The sequence below is a fragment of the Cervus canadensis genome, chromosome 13 (genome assembly GCF_019320065.1).
Source record: "Cervus canadensis isolate Bull #8, Minnesota chromosome 13, ASM1932006v1, whole genome shotgun sequence".
Classification (NCBI taxonomy): domain Eukaryota; kingdom Metazoa; phylum Chordata; class Mammalia; order Artiodactyla; family Cervidae; genus Cervus; species Cervus canadensis.
Window position 1 is genome coordinate 72,491,792 of NC_057398.1, and position 25,839 is coordinate 72,517,630.

General features: G+C 52.3%; 1 protein-coding gene across 2 annotated transcripts in view; it reads right to left on the reverse strand.

Annotated features, from left to right (window-relative positions):
• Positions 1 to 2,311: 2,311 nt before the first annotated feature.
• Positions 2,312 to 25,839, reverse strand: part of RASSF5 (Ras association domain family member 5) — a 72,654-nt gene continuing 49,126 nt past the window's right edge. For both annotated transcript variants that reach the window (XM_043484768.1, XM_043484769.1), the window contains 4 exons: positions 8,560 to 8,670; positions 7,237 to 7,534; positions 6,351 to 6,466; positions 2,312 to 4,821 (listed from right to left, as the gene is read on the reverse strand). In XM_043484768.1, the coding sequence (XP_043340703.1) occupies positions 4,669 to 4,821; positions 6,351 to 6,466; positions 7,237 to 7,534; positions 8,560 to 8,670 (678 nt within the window). In that variant the 3' untranslated portion in view covers positions 2,312 to 4,668. The remainder of the gene's footprint in view (positions 4,822 to 6,350; positions 6,467 to 7,236; positions 7,535 to 8,559; positions 8,671 to 25,839) is intronic.

Genomic DNA, 25,839 nt, shown 5'->3' on the forward strand with positions numbered 1-25,839 from the left:
TTGCTATACTTGCTACCTAATTAACCTCCTAGCCCCAAAATCACGCCTTCAAATATCTAAAGGGCTATTTATATGTTTATATTTGTCATCATTCAGAAGAAGGAACGGTTATCTCTGCCTTGAGCAAAGTTTAGGCTAGACCAGAAATAAACAATGACAGCACATTAGGACATGGGTTTCTGTACAACAGTAATTTTTCCTCAGCGTTGACAACTGCCACTAACAGCTGTAAGTTGTGATGTGGCTACAGGTTAGATGACTTTGCTACAGTGAAGAGTCTTAACCAACTAATGCTTTCTTTACCCTCAAACTTCTTCACCTGGGGCTCATGGACAAGGTCTTCAGAGGGCCCACGGAGTTCTCTGAAATAGTGCGTAAGATTCTGTATGACCGTTTTCCTAAGAGAGGTTATCGTGCTTTTGTCCAGTTCAGCTGGATCATGTGAAAAGATTCAGACCCCGGCTGTGGTCCCTGCTCAGTCTGGGGCAGTCATTTCTGTACCAGGGGCCTCCTTGTGCAATAGGAAGGAGAAGGGCTGAGCCAAATCACTGCAGAGTTATCTGCTTTTTACCATCAAAAAAAATAAAATTACACTTCAGTTTACTTTTTTTCTTGCTCATCTTGTTTTTTTTTAAACCAAGATAAAGACTCAAAAATACCCACAATATTCACAAATTCCCGACCTGGGGCTTGAATAAGAAAAGGATGAATATAAAAATGTGTATGAGGTCCCTTGCCTTTTGTTAGGAGGCTCTGAATGATCGGCCTTTTCACTGCTGACTCACTGTGAGTGAACTGCGCCACTGTACTGACCTGCTGTGTTAACATGAGCACATGAAACTGAGAAAGAGGTTTCTAGAAATTGACCCCAAACAAGATTCTGTTACAGCAGAACCCTTGGACACACACGGTTTGATCTGAGGGCGATAGAGTAGTCGTGAAATATGGTCCTCATAATCAATACAAATAACATAGAAAACACGAGGTGGTGGTTTGGTCGCTCAGTCGTGTCCGTCTCTTGCGACCCCATGGACTGAAGCCCGCCAGGCTTCTCTGTCCATAGGATTCTCCAGGCAAGAGTCTTGGAGTGGATCATTTCCTTCTCCCAAGAAAACACACAATGCTTTATACAGTTCTTCCACAGACATTATTTGTTTAGCACAACCTTGGAGAGACTGGAGGCTCAGAGTTGTGTCCTGCCTTGCTCACCCTTCCTAAAGACACAAGCCAGTGAATGGTGAGGCTAGGTCTGCAATGAACATCCACGCTTCAGGTTTGACCCAGAATTCTGCCGTGACACAGTGCTGTCAAGACGTGCTTCAGATGGTTTTTCCAGTAATGGTGACACATTTTGCATTGATTCATCTTCCCTTTTCTCCTCATGAATACCATAGGTTCATGGGAGGAGGCAAGGGCGTGTTAGGCTGTGCAAGGGATTCCTTTTTCTATGTGCTAAGCCAAATAATCTACACCACGGTCAAATGTGCAGCTTTGAACTTAATCGCACATTGTAACCAAATGAGTTTCAGTGAAATGCAAAAACTGGTTCGTTTCTGGGTTTTGGCAAAATTATTGAAAGATATACCTCTTGGAGCAAGCAAATGTTACAGCTGTACCCCATTCCTGGACACTTTTAAGAATGTCTCTTGGACAAGGGTGCTCTCCTAGAGGGAGGTCATGGGTAGACCGGATGAACTGAGGGCCCTCACTGATGGCACTGTGTGATCAATACCGGAAGGCAGGCGAGAATTCCTTTTTAATGACTTTTATATGGTTATCACCACGATTACTGAGATACTCCTTTGATGGACATCAGAGCTAAGGTGAAAGGACTGTCTTAGTCATCTAGCCCTTTCCTCCGGGTGAGATGATCGCAAAAGTTCAAAGACTCCTTCCTATCCGATTTTAAAATAATTCCAGAAATAGAAGAATCATTGCTTAACTCAGTAGCCTGTTCTGGTGTTTAATCATCCTTAGCTCCAGAGAATCACCGCCCCCCACCCCTCCTCAAAGTGCTCTTTCTGTAGTGAATCCCTCTGCTTTCCTCTCTGTGAAGACGGAGAATAACCCGTCACCGTGGCAGCGCCTCCAGCCCGTGCCTCTGGAAGGTGTTCTCAGGATGCCTTCGTGCCTCTGGAAGGTGTTCTCAGGATGCCTTCATCCCTCTGTTCGTTGGCAAAAGAAAATCTGACTTGGCCTTGAAGTGTGTGCGTTCCTCTGGCCCCACCCCTCTCCCGGCTCCACCATTTCCACGAGATTTCCCAGATTTCCCGGAGAGGGGGAGGTTCAAGGAACGCATCTCTCGCCTGAATCATTTTTGCAACAAGCTTTTATTACTTTTTTTTAAAACCCATATAAGAAAGACATTTCAAAAGAAAGCCTCAGAACACACATTGGACCACACAACGGCAAAAGGCACTCCAGCAGTCACACCCGCCCTGGGCGGGAAGGGGCACTCACTCCCTACTCACTGCTGTTTCCGAGGCTCGGACCCCAGCCCGGGTCCCTGGTCTAACTGTGCTTTCGATAAGGTCTGAATTTCCCCAGTTTTCTTACTTCATAAACACCCCATATCTTTATATATAGCTATATGCCTTATGTATATATGTACAGGACTTCTTTATCTTCTCAAAAATAAAACGGCCACCCCTTCCGAGGGGGGTCTCAGCAGCATTCACAGCGGTTGCAGCAGCGTGCCTTCTGTCGTGTTCCAGACATGCAGCGTGGAGGAGAGGGCGCTGCGCCCGCCTGCAGCAGGGAGGGGATTTTAAGGGAGGGAAGTGATAAGGCTGAGCAGGAGATGGCAGATAATGGGGGTTTTTATGATGGAAAACATCTTTTTGAGCTGCTTAGCTCATCCTGTTTTTGCAGCTCTGAAGACCAAGAAGTTTGCATGATGAAGGGTCTGCATTCCTTCTAGGATCAGGGGTGAGGTGGACTCAGGGAGGGAACTTGTGCAGCTACACCAAGAAGCATGGGCTTGAACTGACCCAAGGACTTGGGAAGGCAGAGAACAGCGAAGACATGGGTCTCTCAGAGGCTGGATTGGAAAACCGGCCCCGCTTTGAAAGTTCAAGTCCTCCCTCTGCCCTGGAGTGTCTCTGCAGTCCTGGCTCCTGGCTTGAATTGCTTGGCTGGTTTTAAGTTTGACCCTAAGCAAGGAGCCAGTACAGATGCAGACGTCGGGAATCTGATTCGCCCTGTCCAGGCGGTTTGACCTCACTTCTAAGAAGTCAGGGCCCAGGACCTTAGACACGCAGAAGCTCTGTGACCCTCACCCCATGCTTGGGGGGCAGGCTCCCCTGTCCTTGTCTCTCACACCGCCGTGCTCCACTTCCTGGCAGGAGCAAGCCAGCAGCAGAGCCTCAAGCAAAGGCCGGGGTTCCTGACCCTCTCTGAAAACAAAAAGGCACGAGGTCAGCAGGAGGCCAGCCCCACAGTGGACAGTGCTTCAGACCACGAAGGAGTCCCAAGTCAGTTGAGTTGGAGGGCCCCCCTCCGTAGTCAAGGCAGCTCCTCCAGCAGCACCTGGAGATCCCAGAGTCCAGAGGGAGGGGGGAGGTGGTCCTGGAGGCCGAAGGGGAACCGAGGCAGCCAGGCCCCTGGCCGTTAGTTGGGGAGGCCTGAAGACGGCTTGGACTCATTTACCTGCAACACGTTTTGGCTTCCACTGTCTGAATTCCGCACTCAGCAGGAGACTTTAAAAATAGTTAAATGGCTGGTTTCCCCTTAGGGGAAACAGTGAGGATGAGGGCAATATTAAATTCAAAATTGCAACTTAAAAACAAAGAGTTGAGGAAGATGTGGCTGAAGACCACATGCACACAGATATAAATGCCTTTGGGTTTACACGTGTACAGACTCTTGGGCCATCAGAGCCAGGGCAGCTGCAGCTTCTCTGGAAATCGCTCAGGCAGCCTCAGCTTTGGTGCTTCTGACCCGAGCCTCTGGGGCCAGAAGCTTTATGACCATCCCTTACCCGTGAGCAATGGGCACCTGAGGATGGTGGGGGAAAATTCTTTTTTTTAAATATGTATTTATTTGACTGCACAGGGTCTTAGTTGTAGCACATGGGATGTTTTAGTTGAGGCATGTGGGATCTAGTTCCCCGACCAGGGATCGAACCTGGGCCCCATGCATTGGGAGCTCGGAGTCTTAGCCACTGGATCACAAGGGAAGTCCCGGGACAATTCTTCTATGAGCATTGTCCTGTTTCAGGGGCTTAGCTCAGACCTGCTAAAGGAATATGCTACAGTTCTGGACTCATAAATAAAGGAACTGTGGATGGCAAATAAGAAACAAATTGAAGAAGACTAAAGGCCAGAGAAAGAACACATGTCTCTAAACCCCTTTTCTTTCCTTTGCCAGCTGGTGTAGGGAGAGGCAGCTATTTGGTCTGCGGAAGGCTTGCAGATGGCGAGATGAGGCGGCCGGTCTTGCACGCGCGCGCGTTGCTCCGGGGCAGTGTGCAGAGGCACAGATGGCGGCGGGCAGGCCCCGCCCCTGCATGCACACGTGGTCGCCAGAGGCGCCGTGCCACATCCGGAGCTGATGGGCGGGCACAGATGCACCCACCAGACGTGTCCTGAGAAAGTGTCTGTTGCAAAATAATAATTAATAATAAAAATTAAATCCGCGGGCTTTTGGGAGAAGGGGAGGCCGGACTGGCTAGGCAGGTTTGCCCTGGGATTTTCTTAAGGCTTCCTCCAGTTTCTGTCTAAACTTGTTGTACTTCTTCTGCACTTGTTGGACTTTGTCCTGCTCCTCTTTCTCCAGGATCGTTAGGAAGTTCTGGAGCTCAGGGATGGAGAAGGCGTCCCACTGGGTGGCGAGAGGGAGATCGGGGGAGAGAAAGAACAGGAGACAGGTTAGACATCGCGTGACGGAGGGGCCCTGCCAGCTCCCCCTTCACACCGCTTGCTACGGAATAGGCAGGTGTGATGAACACAGCTTGAGGTCTCCATGCCATATCAGCAACAGAATTTCAAATCCTGGCATCTCGTGGCCAAGAGTTAGACCATAAGCCCTATTTTGATTGGTTTATGCAGTATTTTATTGACTTAAGCCATATTTATTGGGGAATCAAAAATCTTAAATTTCTCGGTAGCAGCTGAGATCCTAACCGTGATGCTGGAGCTCCCTGAGACCCTGGTGACCACCTGGAGCTGCCTGCTTTGGGGCTGACCAGCAATGGGTCCCCCAGCATGCAGCCCCCGGAGTGACATCTGGAGGAGAGCTGGGCTTGGACTCAGGAGACTGGGCGTCAGCCTGGCCCCACCATGCGACCCTGAGCACAGAACTCCACCCTGCTCAGCTGTTTCCTCATATGCTGTGGAATTAGGGTGTCCGCCTCCCGCGGCTGGCAGCGCAGATAATGAGATGAGTCACTTGCATGGCTCTGCAGGGCCTGGTGGGCTGGGCCTGGCCGGTGGGACCTGGCATCTTAGGACGGAAGGCAAGTCCTGCTTCTCCCGGCTGACCCTGGGACTGAGGCCCCCATGGCGTCAGGGACTTGGACTCCTAAGCTCGTTGAACACAAAGGAATATTAAGGTTTATTTGGTTTAACCTCCACATTGGGGAAATCAGAAAACTGAAGTCCACGGAGGGAACCATGATCACAGAGCTTACAGCCGCAAAACTTGGACGAGAAGCCAGGCCTCTAAACGCCAGGCCTGTGAGCTTCCCATGGGGCCAGCAACGTTCAAACAGTTTCTGTGGGACACTCTGTCCCAACAGAACCTCCCAGTCTATCAAAAGGAGGGAGAGCAGAGCTTCCTGGAGGAGGAGGGAAAAAGACAGGCCTAGATCCCCCCAATTTCCACAGTGGCTCCCAAGACTGCTTCTGCAAACCCCAGGCCTGCACCGAGGGCGGTGTGACAAACTGTGAGATGCACCTGCTGCGACCCCAGGCACCCCGGGACGCGGGAAGCACCTGCTGGGTTCACCCCACCCCACACCGCAGGCCGGGCGCTTCCCGTGGGGCAGCGAGGTCCGTTTTCAAGAACTAGGGAGAGACAACTGACTCAACAATACCCGTGCCCGGGGGGAGCCCAGAGTTGGCGCTTGCTGAGCCTCAGGACATCCTCAGGAGCAAAATGCTGGGTGGAAGACAGGGAGGTTCTCAGCACCCTTCACCCTGAACGTTCAGAAGTAGGCACATGGAATCCTGTCTTTCCACAGGCCTTGCCAGACACAGGCCCTGACCTGCTCCCCCAGAGCGCTTACAATCCTGACTTCGGCACTGACCTTGGGCCACACTCGCCCCGGCTCAGCAGCCGTGCTGGGGGGTGAGGACCGCGCCCACCCGGCAAGCTGGGTCTGTGCAGCAGGCGGAGGCGCCCGGACCTACCTCCACCTCCCCAGTTTCGTTCTCCTTCAGCACGAAGCTGAGGACGTCTGTGTCAGGCCCGGCGAGTAAGCGCAGGTAGAGGGGGCAGTCGGCAATGGAGAGTTTCTGGAACAGCACTGCAACATGTATGTTACCATATGTGAAACAGATCGCCAGCCCAGGTTCTATGCATGAGACAGGGTGCTTGGGGCTGGTGCACTGGGATGACCCTGAGGGATGGGATGGGAGGGAGGTGGGAGGGGGGTTCAGGATGGGGAACACATGTACACCCGTGGTGGATTCATGTCAATGTATGGCAAAAACCACCACAATATTGTAAACTAATTAGCCTCCAATTAAAATAAATAAATTTAAATTAAAAAAAAAACCTACTCAGTCTACAAATAGAGAACTATTTTCCTCCCTAGAGGAAGGAAAAATTCTTAATTGATTTAGGTTCAAAATAACAGTAAGACAAATAAACTAAAAAAAAACAACAAAAAAAAAGAGCACTGCAGACCAAGAGAGGGGCTGGGCTCGCCTTGGAGTGAAAGGGCAGGGGCTCAGGATGGCCGGGACCGATTGGGATGCAGGGGTGTTTCTAGCCATCCTTTCAACCTAACGAAACGTGCCTGGTGGTAATAAAGGGTAACAACCGGTACCTTCAGTGTCTGCTAGGGTGGGAAGCCTGTTTCCACTCATGTCATCACCCCAAAGGTTCGAGGGAGTGGTCCCATTCCCCAGATTAGGAAGTGAACGCCCAGGGGTGGGTTTCCTGCAGCCACGTGTGAAGGGAGGGTCCGTCTGCAGACCTGATGCCACACGGGAGGCTGGGCTCCAGCGCCACCGGGCTCGCCCAGCCAGAGGCGGGAAGGATCGTTTCTGGGGGGCGCGCGCTGTCTCCTACCCTGCCCATCCTTGTGTATCCGCTTAAAGAGCGCGAACTTCTGGGGATTGTCCACGACCATGAACTTCTTGAGCAGCCCCTGGATGACCTCGCTGACCGTGGTGGAGCTGCTGATGTGGAGCTGCTTGACGGCGTCGAGCGGCAGGTAGAAGGACGTGCGCTTGTCCGTGGTGGCCGCGGGGTCCACGTCCTTGATGGCGTCGTAGATGGACTGGGGCCGGATCCCGGCGGGCACCGTCACTGGCCTCCGCAGCTTCAGGTGCACCTTGATGAAGCCCGTGTAGCTGCCGTCCTCGCTCTGCGGGCGCAGGTTGGGCGCGGTCAGCACGGGCCTGTCTCACCGGATCGCCCACCCGCCACTCAGGACCCGGGCTGCAGAGGCACGTCCTGACGCAGTGCCATCCCAGCCACACCCGCACCACCTGTCCCTGAGATCCCTCCTGCCTCTACTGACCCGGGGATCGGCAGGAGAAGGCCCGCAGGACCGGGCTACTGCTGCAGCTTCCCCTCCCCAGGGGCTCACGCTGCCTGCCCCAAATCCCCTGCCACCGGGCAGACGGGGAGATTGCCTCTGCTGAGTCCCCAGGCCAAGAGGCAGGGTCTGGACTGGCCTCTCTGGTTGTCCCCTCCAAACCAAGGAGCAGGCAGGCTCTGTGATAAGATCCTCGGGGAACCAGGACGCTGAATTTCCTCCTACATCTCTCTCTAAAAACCTCAAGACTTAAACCCCAGTCCATCTGCAACTGGATTTTCTGGCGTCCATCCGGCTGACGCCCCCAAAGAGCCAGTTGCCAGCAAACACCAGCAGGGGGCAGGGCTCCTCCAGCGTCTCCCCTGAAGACGGGCTTTCTGAACCAGCACGAAGCTGGTGCCTTCTCTCTGAGCTCTGCAGTCAGACAGGCTGCCCCAGGCACAGGCTGTAAGGACTAAGAAGGGGAGGAGGGCTGCCTGCTCCCCTTGCCTAGGGATTCCTGGGCCCCTAGTCACCTGCATATCATTTAATGCCTACGGGTGCTTTGACACATGGGCACTAATGTCTCTATTTTATACTGAGGCTCAGAAAGGTTAAGGTTTCCCAAAGCTTCAACTTAAAGAGCCAGAGACGGGATCTGGGTCTCATTCTATAGCCCAATCTGTTTCCCCAGAGCACGGACAGCCCAGGTTCTTGGCCTCACATAAGACCGGAGGCTCCAGAGACCCAGAGAGGGGAGCGCCCTCCCGGGGAGGGGAGCCCCAGGATTCCGAGGGGGAAGAGGGGAGCCAAAGCGGACGGGGCTGTGAGTGAGTGGTGGGGCAGGGGCGGGGAGCGGGGCTGACGCTCACCAGCTTCATGCCCAGGCAGTCCTTCTCCCGGGCGTTGTAGCTCTCAATCTTCTGCTTGATCTCCTGTAGAGTGGGCGGGCGCAGAGGCTCCTCGGGGGGCTTACAGTCATTCTGGAAGAGACACAGACGTGAGGGTGGACACGTGCATCACACACGCTTCTCAGGATGAGAAAGGGAGTGACCGCTTCCGCCCAAAGGCCTCTCCAACCAAGAGTAAGTGAGCACCAGCCCCACGGAGTGAATGGGATGGACTCAGGCTGAGAACAATCGGAGGTCAAACGCCAGCTGTGATAACTGCCTGGCCGGCTTCCCCGAGGAAGGGGCTGAAACCTTTCTTGGTGCCAATCTCCTTGCCTGTGAAACGGGGGCAACACCCACCCTTCAGGCTTGTTGCAAGACGGTTGTGAAAGGGCCTGGCACACAGGCGGTGGGGGTATGAATCTGCTGAATCGGCAAAGCTGTTTTTCTCATTGAGGGCTGCTAAGCAAAGATGCATTCAGATGCTATGGGAGATGCAAAGAAGTGCAAGCCATGGTCGTCTCCTCAAGGAAGTAACAATACAGCTGGAGAGAGGCATGCACACGTGGTCCCAGCGTACGATGAGGGGGATGACGGCAGCCCTCCCAGGCTGAGGGGGCCAAGGGCACACGGACATCAGCTCAGGCCCCAGGTCCCAGGGCTTTGCACACAAGTACATATGTGGGCTTCCCCGTGGCTCAGCAGTAAAGAGTCCGCCTGCAACGCAGGAGACCCGGGTGTGATCCCTGAGTTGGGAAGATCCGCTGGAGAAGGAAATGGCAACCCACTCAAGTATTCTTGCCTGGGAAATCCCAGGGACAGAGGAGCCTGGTGGGCTACAGTCCATGGGGTCGCAAAGAGTCAGACACAACTGAGTGACTAATACACACACACACACACACACACGTACATATACACACATACACATATGCACACACACATATACACACACATACACAATACATACACACATATGCACATATTCACACACACACACACACACGTATCTTTCAAACGAAGGCATGCCTGGTGGGAGCAGGGGGCTGCAGCCTCCTCTGAGAGCCGAGGGGATGACTCTCTGCCGGGGCACAGGGCTGGCCTGGGTTACTGAGAGCCTCCTCTGTGCCAAGTGCTCAGTATGCAAGTCTCAGTTAGTCCTCAGAACCAAACTGCAAGATCGAGTTCATCACCCACATTTCATGGGTGAGACAACCGAGCCCAAGAGGTCAGGAGCGTGCCTCCAGCCCCACAGTCTGCAGAGCTAAAGGGACTCGTCTGTTATGCTGCGTTCTTCCCACGACACCACAACGGGTTCTTCTGACTGCACCCCCCGCCCCAGACCCCCTCCAGGAAGAATGAAGCTGAGGACGAGAAGGTCAGTGTCCTTCACACTGCGGAGACAGTCCAGGTGAGCATTCTGGGGCCTGAGCAACTCTATCTGTCTATCAGTTCCCCGACTTTCTCTCGAGTCCACAGCCACCCCCCCCCTTCCAGCTGTGTCTTCACGCTCTTCCCGTGCGGCTGAGCGTGCAGGAGCCAGTCTGCAGGAATAAACAGGTCAGTCAAAATCGGCTTAGAATTTGTCCGTCTCAGAAATCCAGTTGACTCCATGGCGGGTTGGGATTCTCCTTTGGCAAATGAGGAAACCGAGACCCCGAGGGCGATCATTTCCTCCCGGCTGCCTTCACGCAGCACCAACCTGCTGGCGTCTGTCTGCTTTGGCTGGGGAATTTCACAGCCACACTGCCATCACAGCATCACCCAGCTGAACACGCCAGGTTCCCGGGGCAGAGCTGCCAGTCTCACCGGCCCGTGGGAGACCAGTCACACTTGGCAGGACTCCTTCACTTCCTCCTCTCACTTTCCAACCCCACAGGGCCGGTGAGACGTCAAGCTTGGGCTGCCGAGGGGGGCTGGTGTGGCTCCCACACCCAGGCCTCCGCACGGAGACGCACTGATACCCTTTTTCCATCACAGCATCTTCTGCGGGCCTGTCTGCTCCTCTCTGAGGATGCTGGTCAGAAGAGCAATGTATGTCCACACGCCGTCTCTTACACACTCAATGTGCTCTTCCTACTTTACAGGTTACAGACAGATGCTCAGACAGGTTGAGAAACACGTGTGTGGTCCCACTGCTAGTAAGCGTCTGCGCGGGGCCGTTACCGAGTCCGTCAAGTCTGCCCGATGATGCTCTTCTCACCGTGTGCTCACACCAGGACAGCCCTCATCTGCCGCCCCCCTGGTGATCATGGAAATTCCATGCTCCGAGGCTTGGACGAGCAGCCTCCTCACCAAGACCGATACATTACTGACCTGTGAGATGTTCATCTAAGGTGTGTCTGGTGGGTCCTCAGAAACCTCAGGACTTGGGGCCACCATGTCACCTGTGAAGACGTCAAGGAGGGACTCCCGTCTCCCGGTGGGAGGCACCAGGGTTCCAGGAATCCGTCTCCTATGTGGCCACTCAGACCCCTGGGACAGGACCCTGAGTCCACTGAGGACCTTCCAGGAGGAGTAGTCCCAGGCGACTCCCTTCTGCTGGAGCGGAGCAGCAGCTGGTGTCAGCCGTACATCCGTCTTCATTCGCTGTCGACTTGCTCCCCTGGGACCCTCACAGTGAAGCATCTCATTCCTTGTCCCTCCCCGCTTAGTTCCTGGAGACCTCACCCCAGCCCCCAACCCGCAGGGCACCTCTCTACGGGACCAAGTGCACCTGCTGCCCGCTGGGAGCTTCCAGTCAGAAAGGCCAGCATCCAGTTATTATTACACACGCTCCACTCCGTTCAGCTATGAAACATGCAGGCTCTTGCTCCTTAGGGCTTAACAGCCTTCTCAGGCTCCTCTACGAAAAAGAGTTAAGTGATAGAGAGAAAACTCTAGAAGCTCCTGGAAGATCTCTCGTGGTTTCCAAATGAGCTACAGCCATTTCCCAGTTAGAAAGGGCAGCTGCATCATGGCTTTCAAAGGCCAGTATTCCAGCCTGTTTTTGAACAGTAAGAGTCAGACCGGCCTTAACCTAAAGATTTTCCTTCCTGTTCTCTTTCCCGTCAGCAGATAACCCATCCAGCCCCAGCTTCCCACCACAAACCTGGGGAAGTGACGTAAGTGGCTGTGGGCACCCTCTGCAGGACTGATGCAGAAGACAGCCGTCCCGCTTCCCGCCCCATCCGGGAGTGCCAGGAGCCCTGTCTGGCCGGCACGCTCAATCTCCCACAATCAGACGGCAGCACCCCCAGGCTGCTGCCCACCCCAGAGCTGGCAGACAAGATCTAACCCGTGGACTGAATGAATCAGCTCCCGAAGCAGCCAGCCAGCCAGCCACCGCCAGGACTGTCCGCTCCCCTTCCCCATTCCAGAGAGGGCAGAAAGTCTAGACCAGTGCTTCTTAAACTTGGCTGCACGGGGACTCCTCCGGGGGAGCCTCAGAAACACAACAACACCTGGGCTCCCTCCTGGAGGTTCTGATTTCAGTGGCCTGGGGTGCAGCCTGGGCAGAAGGATTTTAAAAATCTCCCGGGGATGCTAGCGGGCAGCAGTGTTGGAGAAGAACTCCCAGGCAATTTCAGGCCTGCAGGGCCCCATCCAGCTGCAGGGTTAACACTTTGGCACCCACAGATATCCACTGCCCCCAGGGTTTACCGAGAAGGCAATATCCAGTGTCTGCAGTCTTCAGAGAGTAAGTCAAAGACCCCACTTTCTAGTCACCTGCCGAATTCTCAGGTCCTCAAAGTGAAAGATTTGCCTCCATCTATGGCTACGAAGCTAGAAACCAGACAGATGGTTTTGTTTCCAGGGGTGGCCCAAGATGGAGACAGAATGGGAAATCGACTCTGTTATGGTTTTAAAGATACAGGCATGGCCCCACAAGGCGTCTCTCCTAGGAGGCTGACGCATCTCGGTGTCTCTGGCATGGATGCTCTGATTAAGCTCCTGGCATGGGTGGCAGATGGTTGAGCTGTTCCTGATGCATTCAGCACATCCAGGGCACTGGTGAAAGCAGATTTGTGTTCCTAGGTCCTAAGCCATGGAAAGGGCGGTGTCCTCTCTTAACTCTCAGGGTTATTGGGCCAGGTGAAGAGGCTGGGTGCTAGGCCTCAGAGTAGAGACACGTCCTGAAACAGTGATCCTCAAATTTTCAGTTTAAGTACCCATTACACCAAAAAAAGAGAGGACCAGCCTCTGGTGGTCTGGGGCCCATCTCAGAGCAGATGTACCCCAAGCTGAATTTTACTTTAAGAAAAAACCCAAACACTGGCTAATCTTGCATTTCAATTAATGATATAAAGTCTTACTTTGGGTCACTGGGAAGTGACCCCGTGAGCTGAGAAGACTCTGATTGAAGCTGGTGGCTTTAAGTCTCCCCCGCTGAGCACAGGGAACCCCACAAAGCCCCAGCAACGAGGGGCACCACCAGAGTGAGGAGTGGGCTGAGGAGAATGTGCTGGAGCCATCAGAGACATTCAGGGTCCCCCTTTTTTTTTCTGGACCTAAATCACACAAACCACATTTTTTGCCAGAAATTTCACTTTCCCTGTTTTTAAACTCATCAGCCTCTTCTTGCACACTGCTTTACCATCTGACTCCTGTCTGTCTGAAGTCCCTCAGCCGTCAAGGCCTCTCTGATCATCTCAGCCCTGAATGGTAACAGTGATGCCTTACCGTTATTTGCTGGCTAGCTCTGTGCAGGTACTGTTCTCCTCACTTAGCCTGTACTGTTAGCTGACTTCACTCCCACCAGAAGTTTATGAGACGTGTACAATTATTATGCTCATTTCACAGACGAGGAAACAGAGCCCCAGGAAGGTTAAAGCTAACCCACATCCAAAGCTAACACTATCCTCTCCTGCACGTGAATCCCATCTCCTTCCATTAACCTCCGAGTAGACCACCCAGCTTGGCTTTCCTTCCCAGCCAGACTGGAGCTCCCTGACGGCCCACACCACCCTGAGGCCTCTTCCCTGCAGGCGGCCCAGCGCACGAAACCGATCATAAATGTCCGCTCGAGAACCTGCAAGGGCCCCGTTCCTCTGTGGGGAGCAACAGTCTCCCTTTCTGCTGGGAAGTACAGCGCAGTGAGCCTTGCATTGCAATCTGGACTGAGTTCTGTGAGAGAAGAACGTCTTCTCCACCGTGGAATCCCAGAGCTGAGTTCCAGCCTGGCAACACCTACAGGATGGGCACGAGCCTGTGTTCACTGCTAACAAAGCGATCCTGAGAGAGCTGGATCGTGTCTTTAAGCCTTAGCTTCCTCGTCTCTGTCGGAGAAGGCAATGGCAGCCCACTCCAATACGCTTGCCTGGAAAATCCCATGGACGGAGGAGCCTGTTAGGCTGCAGTCCATGGGGTCGTGAAGAGTCAGACATGACTGAGCAACTTCACTTTCACTTTTATGCATTGGAGAAGGAAATGGCAACCCACTCCAGCGTTCTTGCCTGGAGAATCCCAGGGATGGGGTCGCACAGAGTCAAACACGACTGAAGCGACTTAACAGTCCTCATCTCTGTAAATCATTTATTGCCTCATACGACTGAAGTAAAGGTAAAGCCAAATGAAATAGGGGGCATCCTGGAAATGATCGAACCCGTCCAAAGACATGCGTGCTATTACTCCAGGCATATAAAGTCCCACCTCCGTGAGCCAATCTCATTTCTTTCCTGGAGCACTCCCTTTGGACTGGCCCACGTGCCAGAGGGTTTGTTCATTCCTGTCTCTACACTAGTGCTTAGCAGATTTTCTGTAAAGGGCCAGGCAGCAAATATTTCAGGCTCTGCAGTCTATCTAGTCTCCGCTGCGACTCACCTCTGCCATGGTAGCAGACAGTGATCACAGAATGAGTGTAGTTTCAATAAAACTTTGTTTGTGGATTCTGGCCCATGGACAATAGCTTGCCACCTCTGTTCTAGTCTGCTGTCTGTGTGGTCTCTCCGCCTGGAATACACAGTCCCCATCTCCCCTAGCTGCATCTTCTCTGTGTAGGACGCCTCTCGGGCCCGCTGCGATCTCCTCATTCTCTGCTCTCCTCATCTCTTAGACCCCTGACACTTCAGTTCCCCAATGGAGAAAGGCACATACAGGTTTGTACTGGTCCCCACCTTTTTCCTGATAGCATGGTTGTATGGAGAAGCAGGTGTTTGCGGTGTGTTTCCTCCCAACACCAGTGGATGGGCCTTTGGTAACTTTTCACTTTACTGGAGTTCTCTCTCTCCACCCTTCCCTCACGAGGAGGTAGCAAATTGGCTGAGGAAAGGTGCAGGCGCACTCACCACTGGCTCAGAGACACTCCCAGACACCAGCCCCACGACCTCAAAGCCTCAGATTCCTGTCGTAGCAAACCTGAAAATCCCCACATGCCATGGACCTCTGCAACTGCCTGCTAATGTTACCTCCACCACTCCAAGAACCTGTGGAGGTGCCTTCACAGCCTGTATGACTACTTCAGCATCTAATTATGCACTGCCTGTTATTGTTTAATTATTGTTCCACATGTGTTAATCCCAACTCTCCAGTTAGACGCTCCCTGGAGGGAGTCAGATGTGACATCTGACGATTATTCTTCTTTTGCAGCCCCTGCAAGAGCTCGGTGGAGAACTAGGCTGACCTCCAAGGATGTGACAGATAAATAAATACCTGCTGATTGAGCGGCAGGGAAAGAGTGGACTAGCTAAGTGGTACTCAGCCCGGCATGGACACCAGCCAGGTCCAGGAGTGCCTCCCACCAACCTGCCCCGCGAGAAGGTGTGGGCTGTGTGGGGTTGCGGGCTTTGGTGGGAAGCTGTCAGCTCTTGGCAGTTTCTCGCTGAGGATGAATACAAGACCATCAAATGACCTGTGACCTCTGGTGAGTCACTTCCCCTCCCAGGGCCTCAGTTTCCTCATCTGTGAGATCATGAAGCCAGACCAGAGAAGCTCTAAGGCCCCTCTGCAACGCTAAGATTTTACACAGAAGGTGGGCAGGGTGGTTTCTTTCATCACTGCTTCCTCTTCTGCTGCAGAGAACTGGGTGTGGGCCGGGGGCCTCTGGGAGGAGCACTGAGGCTGGATGGTCTGAGCTGTGGTAGTGATGACGGGTCTACAGCCGCGCTCAGAACCCGCCTGACGTTTCTCCATGACTTGACTTTGCTCCTTACTTGCCACTGGCTTCTCTATGTGTCTGCCAGACCCCACGCTGCCCAAGTTGGAGTCGGTCCACACCTTCTGAAGTCACACAGTTCAAGAAAGCAAAACAAAAACTCTCCCGGAAGCTGGTCACCATAAGCCTTTGCCACATTTCCTCTTTCTTAGCTCTTAGCAAATCTGTCAGCAGCAATTCTTGTGCCCCTTGGCTAGAAACCATCTCCAGCCTCTGTCTGGGGAGAGAGCCTCTGGCAGCCGCTGCAGGGGAAGGACCACCTATAGACGCCTTCCGCTCTGGTCTGCTGCCCACAGCCGGCCTGACCCCAACCCTGGGGTCTCCACTCAGCTTGTCCTAAGAAGGAACCTCTGAAGGAAAGGGGCAGGCACCTGCCGGCCGGGCTGGGTTCAGAACACCCTGCTCGATGCTCAGATCACACTGAAGGCTCACTGGCCCCTTTGTGATAGGCTAAATCAAACGGGAAAGAGGAAGCCTGGTGGGGCTTCACCACAGGGCCCCCTGCTGGGTTCTGATGAGCTGGGTTCCCAGCCCCACCCCTGGCAGTGGGTTGATTCTCACAAGTCCCTCTATGGAGCTGTCCAGTGTTCCGAAATAAAAGAACCAGCAACTCCTAACTATGGTCCCTGATGGGTTATTCCCAAAAGTGGAAGGCAAGAAGGAAGCATGCGTCAGTCGCTCAGTGGTGTCTGACTCTTTGTGACCCCAGGCACTATAGCTCTCCAGGCTCCACTGTCCATGGGATTCTCTACTCAAGAATACAGGAGTGAGTTGCCAGTTCCTTCTCCAGGGGATCTTCCCAACCCAAGGATCCAACCCAGGTCTCCCACATTGCAGGGAGATTCTTTACCATCTGAGCCAGCTGGGACATGGAGCCATCTGAACAAGCAGAAAGTGAAAGTGAAGTCGCTCAGTAGTCTCTGACTCTTTGCGACCCCGCGACTGTAGCCTGCCAGGCTCCACTGTCCATGCGATTCTCCAGGCAAGAATACTGGAGTGGGTTGCCATTTCCTTCTCCAGGGGATCTTCCCAACCCAGGGATCGAACCTGGGTCTCCTGCATTGCAGGCAGACTCTTTACCCTCTGAGCCACTAGGGAAGCCTAACAAGCAGAACAAGCAGAACCATGTGGAATTTGAGTTGCTTTGGGGGGATACAGAGGAGAAGCAATTAAAAAAAAAAAAACACCAAAAAACAGAGAGAAGGAAACTAGAAAGAGACTGAAGTCACCAAAGACAAAATATGGAACAGATGGTCATTGGGGACAGTCAGTCCACAGTGACGGACTGAACTGCTCGTGGGTTGGGGACAGAAAGGCGGCTTGGGACATGAAACTGATGGGGTGTGGTTCCCACGCTGGGAGCCCACAGATTATCGGAGGAGGGAAGACAGAGACGCTCCTCCTGGGGACACCCCAGGAGAAGCATGGCGCATGCTGGGACCGGCCTGGGTGCAATCCAGGCAGCCCAGCCCAGCTCCGAGTGTAGGGGTGTCCTGCCCGTGGACTCTGGGCTGCCAGCGTGTCCTGGAGCCATCCTGGCGTCCCTCCTGTTTTCACACGGCCCTCTCAGACTACAGGCAGGAGCAGGCATCTGGGGTAGCAGGAGCCCCATGCAGGAGACTGGGCGAGCCCTGTGCCTGGGAGCTGAGGCATTTCAATTCAGGCCTGTAGGCCCTTTTCTCCATAAAAAGGTATTGGAAATTATATGTTACAATTGGTATAAGGACAATACATTAATGTCATAAAGTACTTCCTTCAACTTAAAAGTTCATTTTTTTCCTGACTTTAAAAGGAATTAAAATATTTTTGTGGGCTCCTCAAATATTTCAGGCCCCTGGATAAGCAGGGGGTGCCTTCAGCTCAAGCCCCAGGTAGGGTGACCAGCTGTCCCAGTTTGCTTGGGACTGAGTTTTCTCAGGATGCAGGACTTTCAGTGTAAAATCAGGACAGTCCTGGGCAAACCCTAGCCCCTGGGACCCCCTCTCAGTCCTAGAGGGCCTCCCTCCCTCTCTTTCTCTGTCTCCTGTGGGCCCCAGGACACTGCTTGTTCTTCTGTCCTCTGTAAAGCTGCGTCCTTGTACTCCACCCTGGAGGGGTTCCGGACAGTCCCTGCGCCTGCCCCTCCCCCAGCCTGGCCTGGACACAGGTGCGTGGGCTTCCTCTCAAGGTCAGCACACGTCCCTGCAGCTTGGACACAGAATGGAAGCTCCGTAAGGGCAGAGACGGCCTTGTTCACAGACACAGTTCCTAGAACAGCATCTGGCACACCCAGGGGCCATTAAATATTTGCTTAATGAATAAAACACCAAGAAGCAATATGATACACATGTGCACATACACACAAAACCCCAAAGACAAATCTAGGGAAATGAAAGGTTCCAGAATTGTCTACGGGGCCTAGCGGAGTCCTGCTCCACGGCACTATCTATTCACTCCTGGGACAATAACTAGAAACCAGAGGAGATGCCTGCACACTAGATCCGAGGGTAGGTGGTGCAAACTCCTTCATTCCTGTTCTCCCCTCTCCTGGGCCTTCATGAAGCAGGCCCCTCTGTAGCTCAGAGGTCTACAGTGTGAATCCAGGAAGAATACGGTGACACCCACGCTGCTTCAGGGGCCACAGGAGTTTTCCCTTGGGTCACTCTCTCGTGCCCTCAGGAGGTTCTAGGCCATGAGAAAGTCTATTTTTCAGGTAGTTTTCCTCACTGGGTTTCCTTCTAGGTCCCTGTCTCCCCTCAGTCTCCCTGACGTCTTAGTTTGGTCATTCAGGACGAGAGGTTTTCCTCTTTATCTGAGAGAATTTGCCCCCCTGGAACTGACATATCTTTTTGAGATACTTTCCTTAATCCTCCACTTCTATCTAGGATTAGTGAATTCTTCAACAACAGCAGCTTATGCCCTAATTATTCCAGCACTGGCTTCATCTTCTACATAGTAGCATGAGTTGTCTAAGCCTATCTCCGTCAGTAGACCATGAGCACCCCACCGCCAGGAATTGTATCATTTCCATCTCTGTATTCCCAGAGAACCCAGAACTAGAGCACTGCAGAGTGAATCAGGGAAGATGGTGGGCAGGGTGAGTGAGTGGTCCCCATACCTCGGCCTAGACTCCAGTCCTGTCAAAGACTGGACTTGGCTCTTTTAGAGTCAATTTAAAAGGATTCCATTGCAAATCATATGTCTGACAAGGGAATCAAGATCCAGAATATATAAAAAGCCCCTATAATTCACAAGAGAAAAACAACAGTCCCATTAAAAATGGACAAATGACTTGAATAGATACTTCTCTAAAGGAGATATACAAATGACCAGTAAGCAGATGAAAAGATATTTGACATCACCAGTCATTAGGGAAATGCAAATCAGAACCACAACGAGATACCATCTCCCACCTATTAGGGTGGCTATTAACAAAAACACAGAAAAATAACAACCTGTGTACATTGCTGGTGGGAATGGAAAATGGTGTAGCTATTATGGAAAATGGTATGGTAGTCCTCAAAAGATTAAACATGAAATTACCATATTATCCAGCAATTCCATTTCTGAATATAAACCCAAAGAAGTGAAAGCAGGACCTGAACAGAGATTTGCACACTCATGTTCATAGCAGCATTGCTCTCAATAGCCAAAATGTGGAAGCAACCCATTGACGGATAGCTGGATAAACAAAATGCGATACATACACACAGCGGAATATCACTCATCCATAAAAAGGAAGGAAATTCTGACACATGCTACAACATGGATGAACCTTGACAACATTATGCTAAGTGAAAGAAGTGAGTCAAAAAGACAAACACCTTATGATTCCACTTAGATGAGGCTCCTAGAGTAATCAAAGAGACAGAAAGTAGAAGAGTGGTTGCCAGGCACTGTGGGGAGGAAGCAAAGAGGAATTACAGTCTAATGGGTACAGAGTTCAGAAGATGCAAAAGTTTCGGAGAGGATAGTGATGATGGAGGTACAATCATGTGAAGGTGCTTAATGCCACCATTTAGAAATGGTTAAAATGGTAATATATATATGCTATTTATATATATTATTATTACAATTTAAAAAGATTCGCAATATGCAAGGCAAATGCTAACAAGTATAAAAGGGAAAATTAACAGTAACACAAAAATAGTGGGAGACTTTAATACCCCACTCACACCTATGGATAGATCAACTAGACAGAAAATTAGCAAGGAAACACAAACTTTAAATGATACAACGGACGAGTTAGACCTGATTGATATCTACAGGACATTTTACCCCAAAGCAATGAATTCCATCTTTTTCTTAAGTGCACATGGAACCTTCTCCAGGATAGATCACATCCTGGGCCATAAATCTAGCCTTGGTAAATTCAAAAAAATTGAAATCATTTCAAGCATCTTTTCTGATCACAATGCAGTAAGATTAGATGTCAATTACAGGAAAAAAAAAACTATTAAAAATACAAACATATGGAGGTTAAACAACACGCTTCTGAATAGCCAACAAATCACAGAAGAAATTAAAAAAAGAAATCAAAATATGCATAGAAATGAATGAAAATAAAAACACGACAACCCAAAACCTATGGGGTTCAGTAAAAGCAGTGCTAAGGGGAAAGTTCATAGCAATACAAGCTTATCCCAAGAAACAAGAGAAAAATAAAATAAATAACCTAACTTTACACCTAAAGCAACTAGAAAAAGAAGAAATGAAGAACCCCAGGGTTAGTAGAAGAGAAGAAATAATAAAAATCAGTGCAAAAATAAATGAAAAAGAAACAAAGGCAACTAGTAAAAATCAACAAAACTAAATGCTGGTTCTTTGAGAAGATAAATAAAATAGACAAATCATTGACCAGACTCATCAAGAAAAAAGGGAGAAGAATCAAACCAACAAAATTAGAAATGAAAATGGAGAAATCACATCAGACAACACAGAAATATAAAGGATCATAAGAGACTACTATCAGCAACTATATGCCAATAAAATGGACAACTTGGAAGAAATGGACAAATTCTTAGAAAAGTATAACCTTCCAAAACTGAACCAGGAAGAAACAGAAAATCTTAACAGACCCATCACAAGCACGGAAATTGAAACTGTAATAAAAAATCTTCCAACAAACAAAAGCCCAGGACCAGATGGCTTCACAGGTGAATTCTACCAAAAATTTAGAGAAGAGCTAACACCTATCTTACTCAAACTCTTCCAGAAAATTGCAGAGGAAGGTAAACTGCCAAACTCATTCTATGAGGCCACCATCACCCTAATACCAAAACCAGACAAAGATGCCACAAAAAAAGAAAACTACAGGCCAATATCACTGATGAACACAGATGCAAAAGTCCTTAACAAAATTCTAGCAAACAATTTTAAAAAACGAAGATTCCAAGGCAGGGGAACCGGGAGGCCATGTAACCAGCGGGATTCATCTAGTTCTTTAAAGTTGGGAGTATCTTTTACTTTCTCTATTCCAGGAAAATGAGGAGTCAATCCTACTTCTAAGCAAGTGGGGCCTCCTCCCAGGGCTTCTGGGACCAGACTCTCTTCTCAGGCCCGGCCACTCCTGCCAGGTGTGCTGAGAAGTGGCTGAAGCCTCGGGGTGATCTGGACGGCCCCGGCCGCTCAGAGCAGTCGCTGAAGCCAGGAGAAGGTCATAGAGCTTCTTAGCTGACCCTCCAGGGGGGAGCTCGGGCGCCACCCAGAAGTCTGGGCTCAGGGATCCGAAAGGGGGTCCCATCACACACACTCTGCGGAAACCTGAGTCGTGGGGTGACTCCAGCAGCGGGCACTTCCCATCTGCTTCAGATGCTCTGCCCCAAGCCCGTCACGCTGGCCTCTGGCAAGGAGCGACCCTGGTTTGCTAGCTCACACAGCCCCAGGAGGTGCTGTGACAGGAAAAGGAAGATTCGGGGCAACACAGTTTCTGCAGGGCACAGCGTTGTGGGGTTCTCTTGAATCTCCCAAGCTGGGAGTGGGGGACTGGCTGGCCGTCAAAGCTCCCCATCCCCATCGCAGAATGCTTTCCTTGTTCTCACCTACTGACATCTCTGCACGCGAATGCTTTCAACACAGGGTTCCTCCGCTTCTAGGACCCCGTGTGCTCTGAGAGCCCTGCAGAGCCCCTGGGCCGTGAGAGACAGGTGGCTCTAGGAGTCCAGCTTATGTGTTCTTTTTTAAGATTTTTTTTTTTTAATGAGGACCATTTTAAAAGTCTTTATTGAATTTGTTGATATTGCTTGTTTTGTGTCTTGGTGTTTTGGCCACGAGGCATGTGGGATCTTAGCTTCCCGATCAAGGATCAAACCTTCCCCGCCGTGCATTGGAAGGTGAAATCGTAACCACTGGACCATGAGGGAAGTTCCCTAACTCATGTGTTCTAATCACAGGCCTCTTCCCAGGACATGGGCACCAGGACAGAAGGCGCCCCTTCTCCCACCATGCGCTGGACAGGGCATCGAGCGCCATAAATGATTCAGAGAATTCCAGGGTGGTGAGCGGCACGTGGGGGCCAACACTCAGCTCCCTGCCCCTGCATGGCCATGCCTGCCAGGGGGGCAAGGGCGGCTGGGGTGCCAGCTAGCTGCCCTGCTGCTGGAGTGGGCCCTTCTTGGCTCCCCTCTAGCCGGAAGCCCCATCTGAGTCTTCAGGTTTGCGGGCTGGGCTGGTGCTGGGAGCCAAAGCCTCACCACTGGCCCCCATACCCGCTCTCACCCTGAGCTGCCCGCCCTGCAAACCCGCCCACACGGGGCTCCGAGGTGACCTGACATGAAACATGTCTCGGCTGGTTATTGAGGGGCTCGGAGTGTTTCCACATGTGTGTCCTCTCACTGTGCCCGAAAGCCTCAGGGGCAGCAGGAACATCTGGCTTCCTCTCTCCTAAATGGCCTGGCAAAGTGTCTCCAAGATGAATGCTGCTGACACGGGGTTACGTCTGTGGGCATCTTCCAGCCTCACTGCTGGGGCTTCAGTTATTTGGGTAATTCTGGAAAGAGCTCCAGGAGAGGCAGGACAGTTAGGAGCTGGCAGCCCTGGCGTTAGGTCACTCGGGCCCAAGTTCTGGATCTGCCCCTTGCTACTACGGGACCTCTGACCCCCCTCAGAGCCTCAGTTTCCTCACTGCTAAATGAAAACTGTATGTACAACTGACCCTTAACCAGTGCTGGGGTTAACGGCATATGGCACATGGTGGGCCCTCAGTACCCTGCATCTGTGGACTCAGCTAACCACAGACCATGTAGGACCATAGTAGTTAGTACTGAAAACCATCTGAAGGCAAGTGGACCCATGCAGTTCAAACCTGGGGCAACTGCAGTTAATGTGAGGATTAAATGAGTCTCCACACTTTGAAGAGTGCCTGGCAGACATCAAGGCCCACTAATTATTATTATTTTAAATTCTAACCATTTCCCAGCAGACCCCGGCTGCTGCCGTCTCTCTGTTCTGTGAACAGAGCCTCATGACTCCTCACACCCCTATCGAGAACCCTACCTCCTCACATTACAGTTCAACCCCCATCTGCATTTCTCAAAATGGCCTTTATCCTCCCAAACCCAGGAGTTCTGCATGCATTCTTGCAGCCAGATGCTGGGCCCTCTCTAGTAGTTACTCTCCCCTGGAGGGCCGAGTCTCCCCGTTTTACAGAAGGAGAAAGTGAGGCTGAGAGCAGGGAGCAGGCCTCCTGAGGTCACCCAGAGGGGCATGGGTTCCCAGGCCCACTGCTGGGCCCACTTGAGGGCCTGGGGTCCCTGCCCAGTCCAGCTGGGCTGTCTGAGAATGCTCAAACTACTGGGATCACCAACCCGGGGTCTTCACTTGCTTAGAATTAAACTGGGAAAGTGAAGCAAGGGAGCCGAGTACCGACTCCCCCCTCCCCACCCTGCCACTCCCACAGCTGAAAGACAGACAGGAGAAATCCCCGAGGCTCTCCCACCCCCGTGCACGGGCCCTCTGCCCCGACCCCTGGGAGGCCCCACCGGAGGACAGGCCAGGCCAACTCTTGCCAGCAGGTGCCAGGGCCCAGTTGCTTAGTGACCCAGCGCTGCCCGCCCGCGCCCTCCAGGGCAAACAGCTGAGCAATCACAGATGGGATGGAGGGGCCGCTCTGTGTTTGGAAAGTTGTCCTTGCATTTTCTGCTCACTCAGTGAGATTTTTCTTTTCAGAGTCACTGGAAAAATCCATTGATTCCACATCCCGAATCTCAGCAAGTTTCCCTTTCTCACAGTCCCAAGATCCGCTTTCACACGCTCAGCCTAAAGTGCTGCGGTGTGCTCTCTGGGAGCACCCGCCACCCCTTAGGGAAAGAAGTTTTGTGGGGAGGAACCTCCAAGCCCCCTCCTCCTTTATCAAGCATGCATTTAGTGCCTGCCACGTGCCGGGGACACCGTGCCAAACAAGACACGGTTCCTCATCCAGAAAATTACAGACCATCAAAATGAGGGGTAGGAGAGGAGGACGTGGTGGTTTTCGGGGAGCAGAAAGAAGGAAGCATCAAGTTGCAACTGGAAATGTTCTATGCACACCGAGACCCAGCAGCTCGCCCATCCTCCTCACTAACACACACTTTCCTAGCCATGCCTGACTGTGGAGGTCGTGCCCGCCCGCGGCCTCTCCACGTGTTCAGGCCAAGAGAGGGCCCGGCCTTGTATCCTCCGCTGCAAGGCTGGTTCCTGCAGCCCCCGCCCCCCACAGTGTGGGGGGCGGCCCAACACCACCCCTCGCTCTTGGGGAGAGCCAGGCAATGAGGAGAAGGCGGGACTCGCTGACAGTACGCTGTTGAAGGGATGCTGATGGTGTTCGGCGACCAGTTTCCCAAGACCCGAACAGGGGAAAACGGCCTGGATTTCCACAGCAGGCAAAGAACGAATGAGATAAAGACAGCTTCCTGTGGCAGGCGAGAAGACGAGGGCTGGGATACCTGAGGTTGTTTGGAGCCTTTCAGTACAGAACAGACTTTGGGACTCTGTGGGAGAAGGCGAGGGTGGGATGTTCTGAGAGAACAGCATTGAAACATGTATACTACCAAGGGTGAAACAGATCACCAGCCCAGGTTGGATGCATGAGACAGGTGCTCAGGGCTGGTGCACTGGGAAGACCCAGAGGGATGGGATGGGGAGGGAGGCGGGAGGGGGAATCGGGATGGGGAACACATGTAAATCCATGGCTGATTCATGTCAATGTATGGCAAAAACCACTACAATATTGTAAAGTATTTAGCCTCCAACTAATAAAAATAAATGAAAAAAAAAAATGTTCGAATTAAAAAAATAAAGAACTTGACTCTCACCCGAGACGCCACGTGTGTGGTGGGGAGAGTGTATGTCCTGGAGCTGGGCGGGCGTGGGTGTGGACCTCGCCCTGGGCCTCGCCCCTCTCACACAGGACCTTGTTGAACGTGCCAGCCTTCTGGCCTGACAGCAACAGAAACTCTGCCAGTATGGTCTGTTGGGTGGAAACACGCTGCTGCCGCCCCCCCACCCCCCCACCCCCCCCCCGCTTTATTATTATTTTTAACCTAGGATTGTAGCCTCATGGGCAGCAGGGGTCCAACCAGCTGGAGTCACGCTGTGTAGCGCCATGGACAAGGAAGGGCTGATAAACGGGCTGGAGGACGATGGTGTGATGAGCACAGGTTCCCTCCCCGGCCTGTGGGAGCCACGGGCAGGCCTGCTCAGAAACAAGGGAATGGCTCCAAGGACCCATCACGGCCTCCTCCAGCTCCCGCTTTTCAGAAGCGAAGCTGATCTCCTCTCACCCTCCCCAGGCGGCTGCAGTCCTGTCGATGCCAGCCCATCCCCAGCCCCCTCCTGGGTCACTTACCCCCAGGCCCTCTGGTTCTGGGGGCCAGTCCCCCATCCCCCCATCTTGGGAGCTGCCGCCACCTCCTGATGAAAGCCACGTGGCTGCAGGGCAACACAGCGTCCTCCCCAGGAGACCCTCGGCCCACGGCCCCCATCCAGACTCTTCACGGGTGGGGAAGGGGAGCAACTGGGGTCTGCTGCACAGTGTGGCTGGGGCCACAGGTCTTTATACATTTTATCCGTCTCTGTGTCGCCCGACCCCCCGGCTCTGTGCTACAAGAAAATTGAAAACACAGCATTTTGATTGAGCCAGGCATGCAGCGTTTTGGATGCAACATTAACAGGCAGGA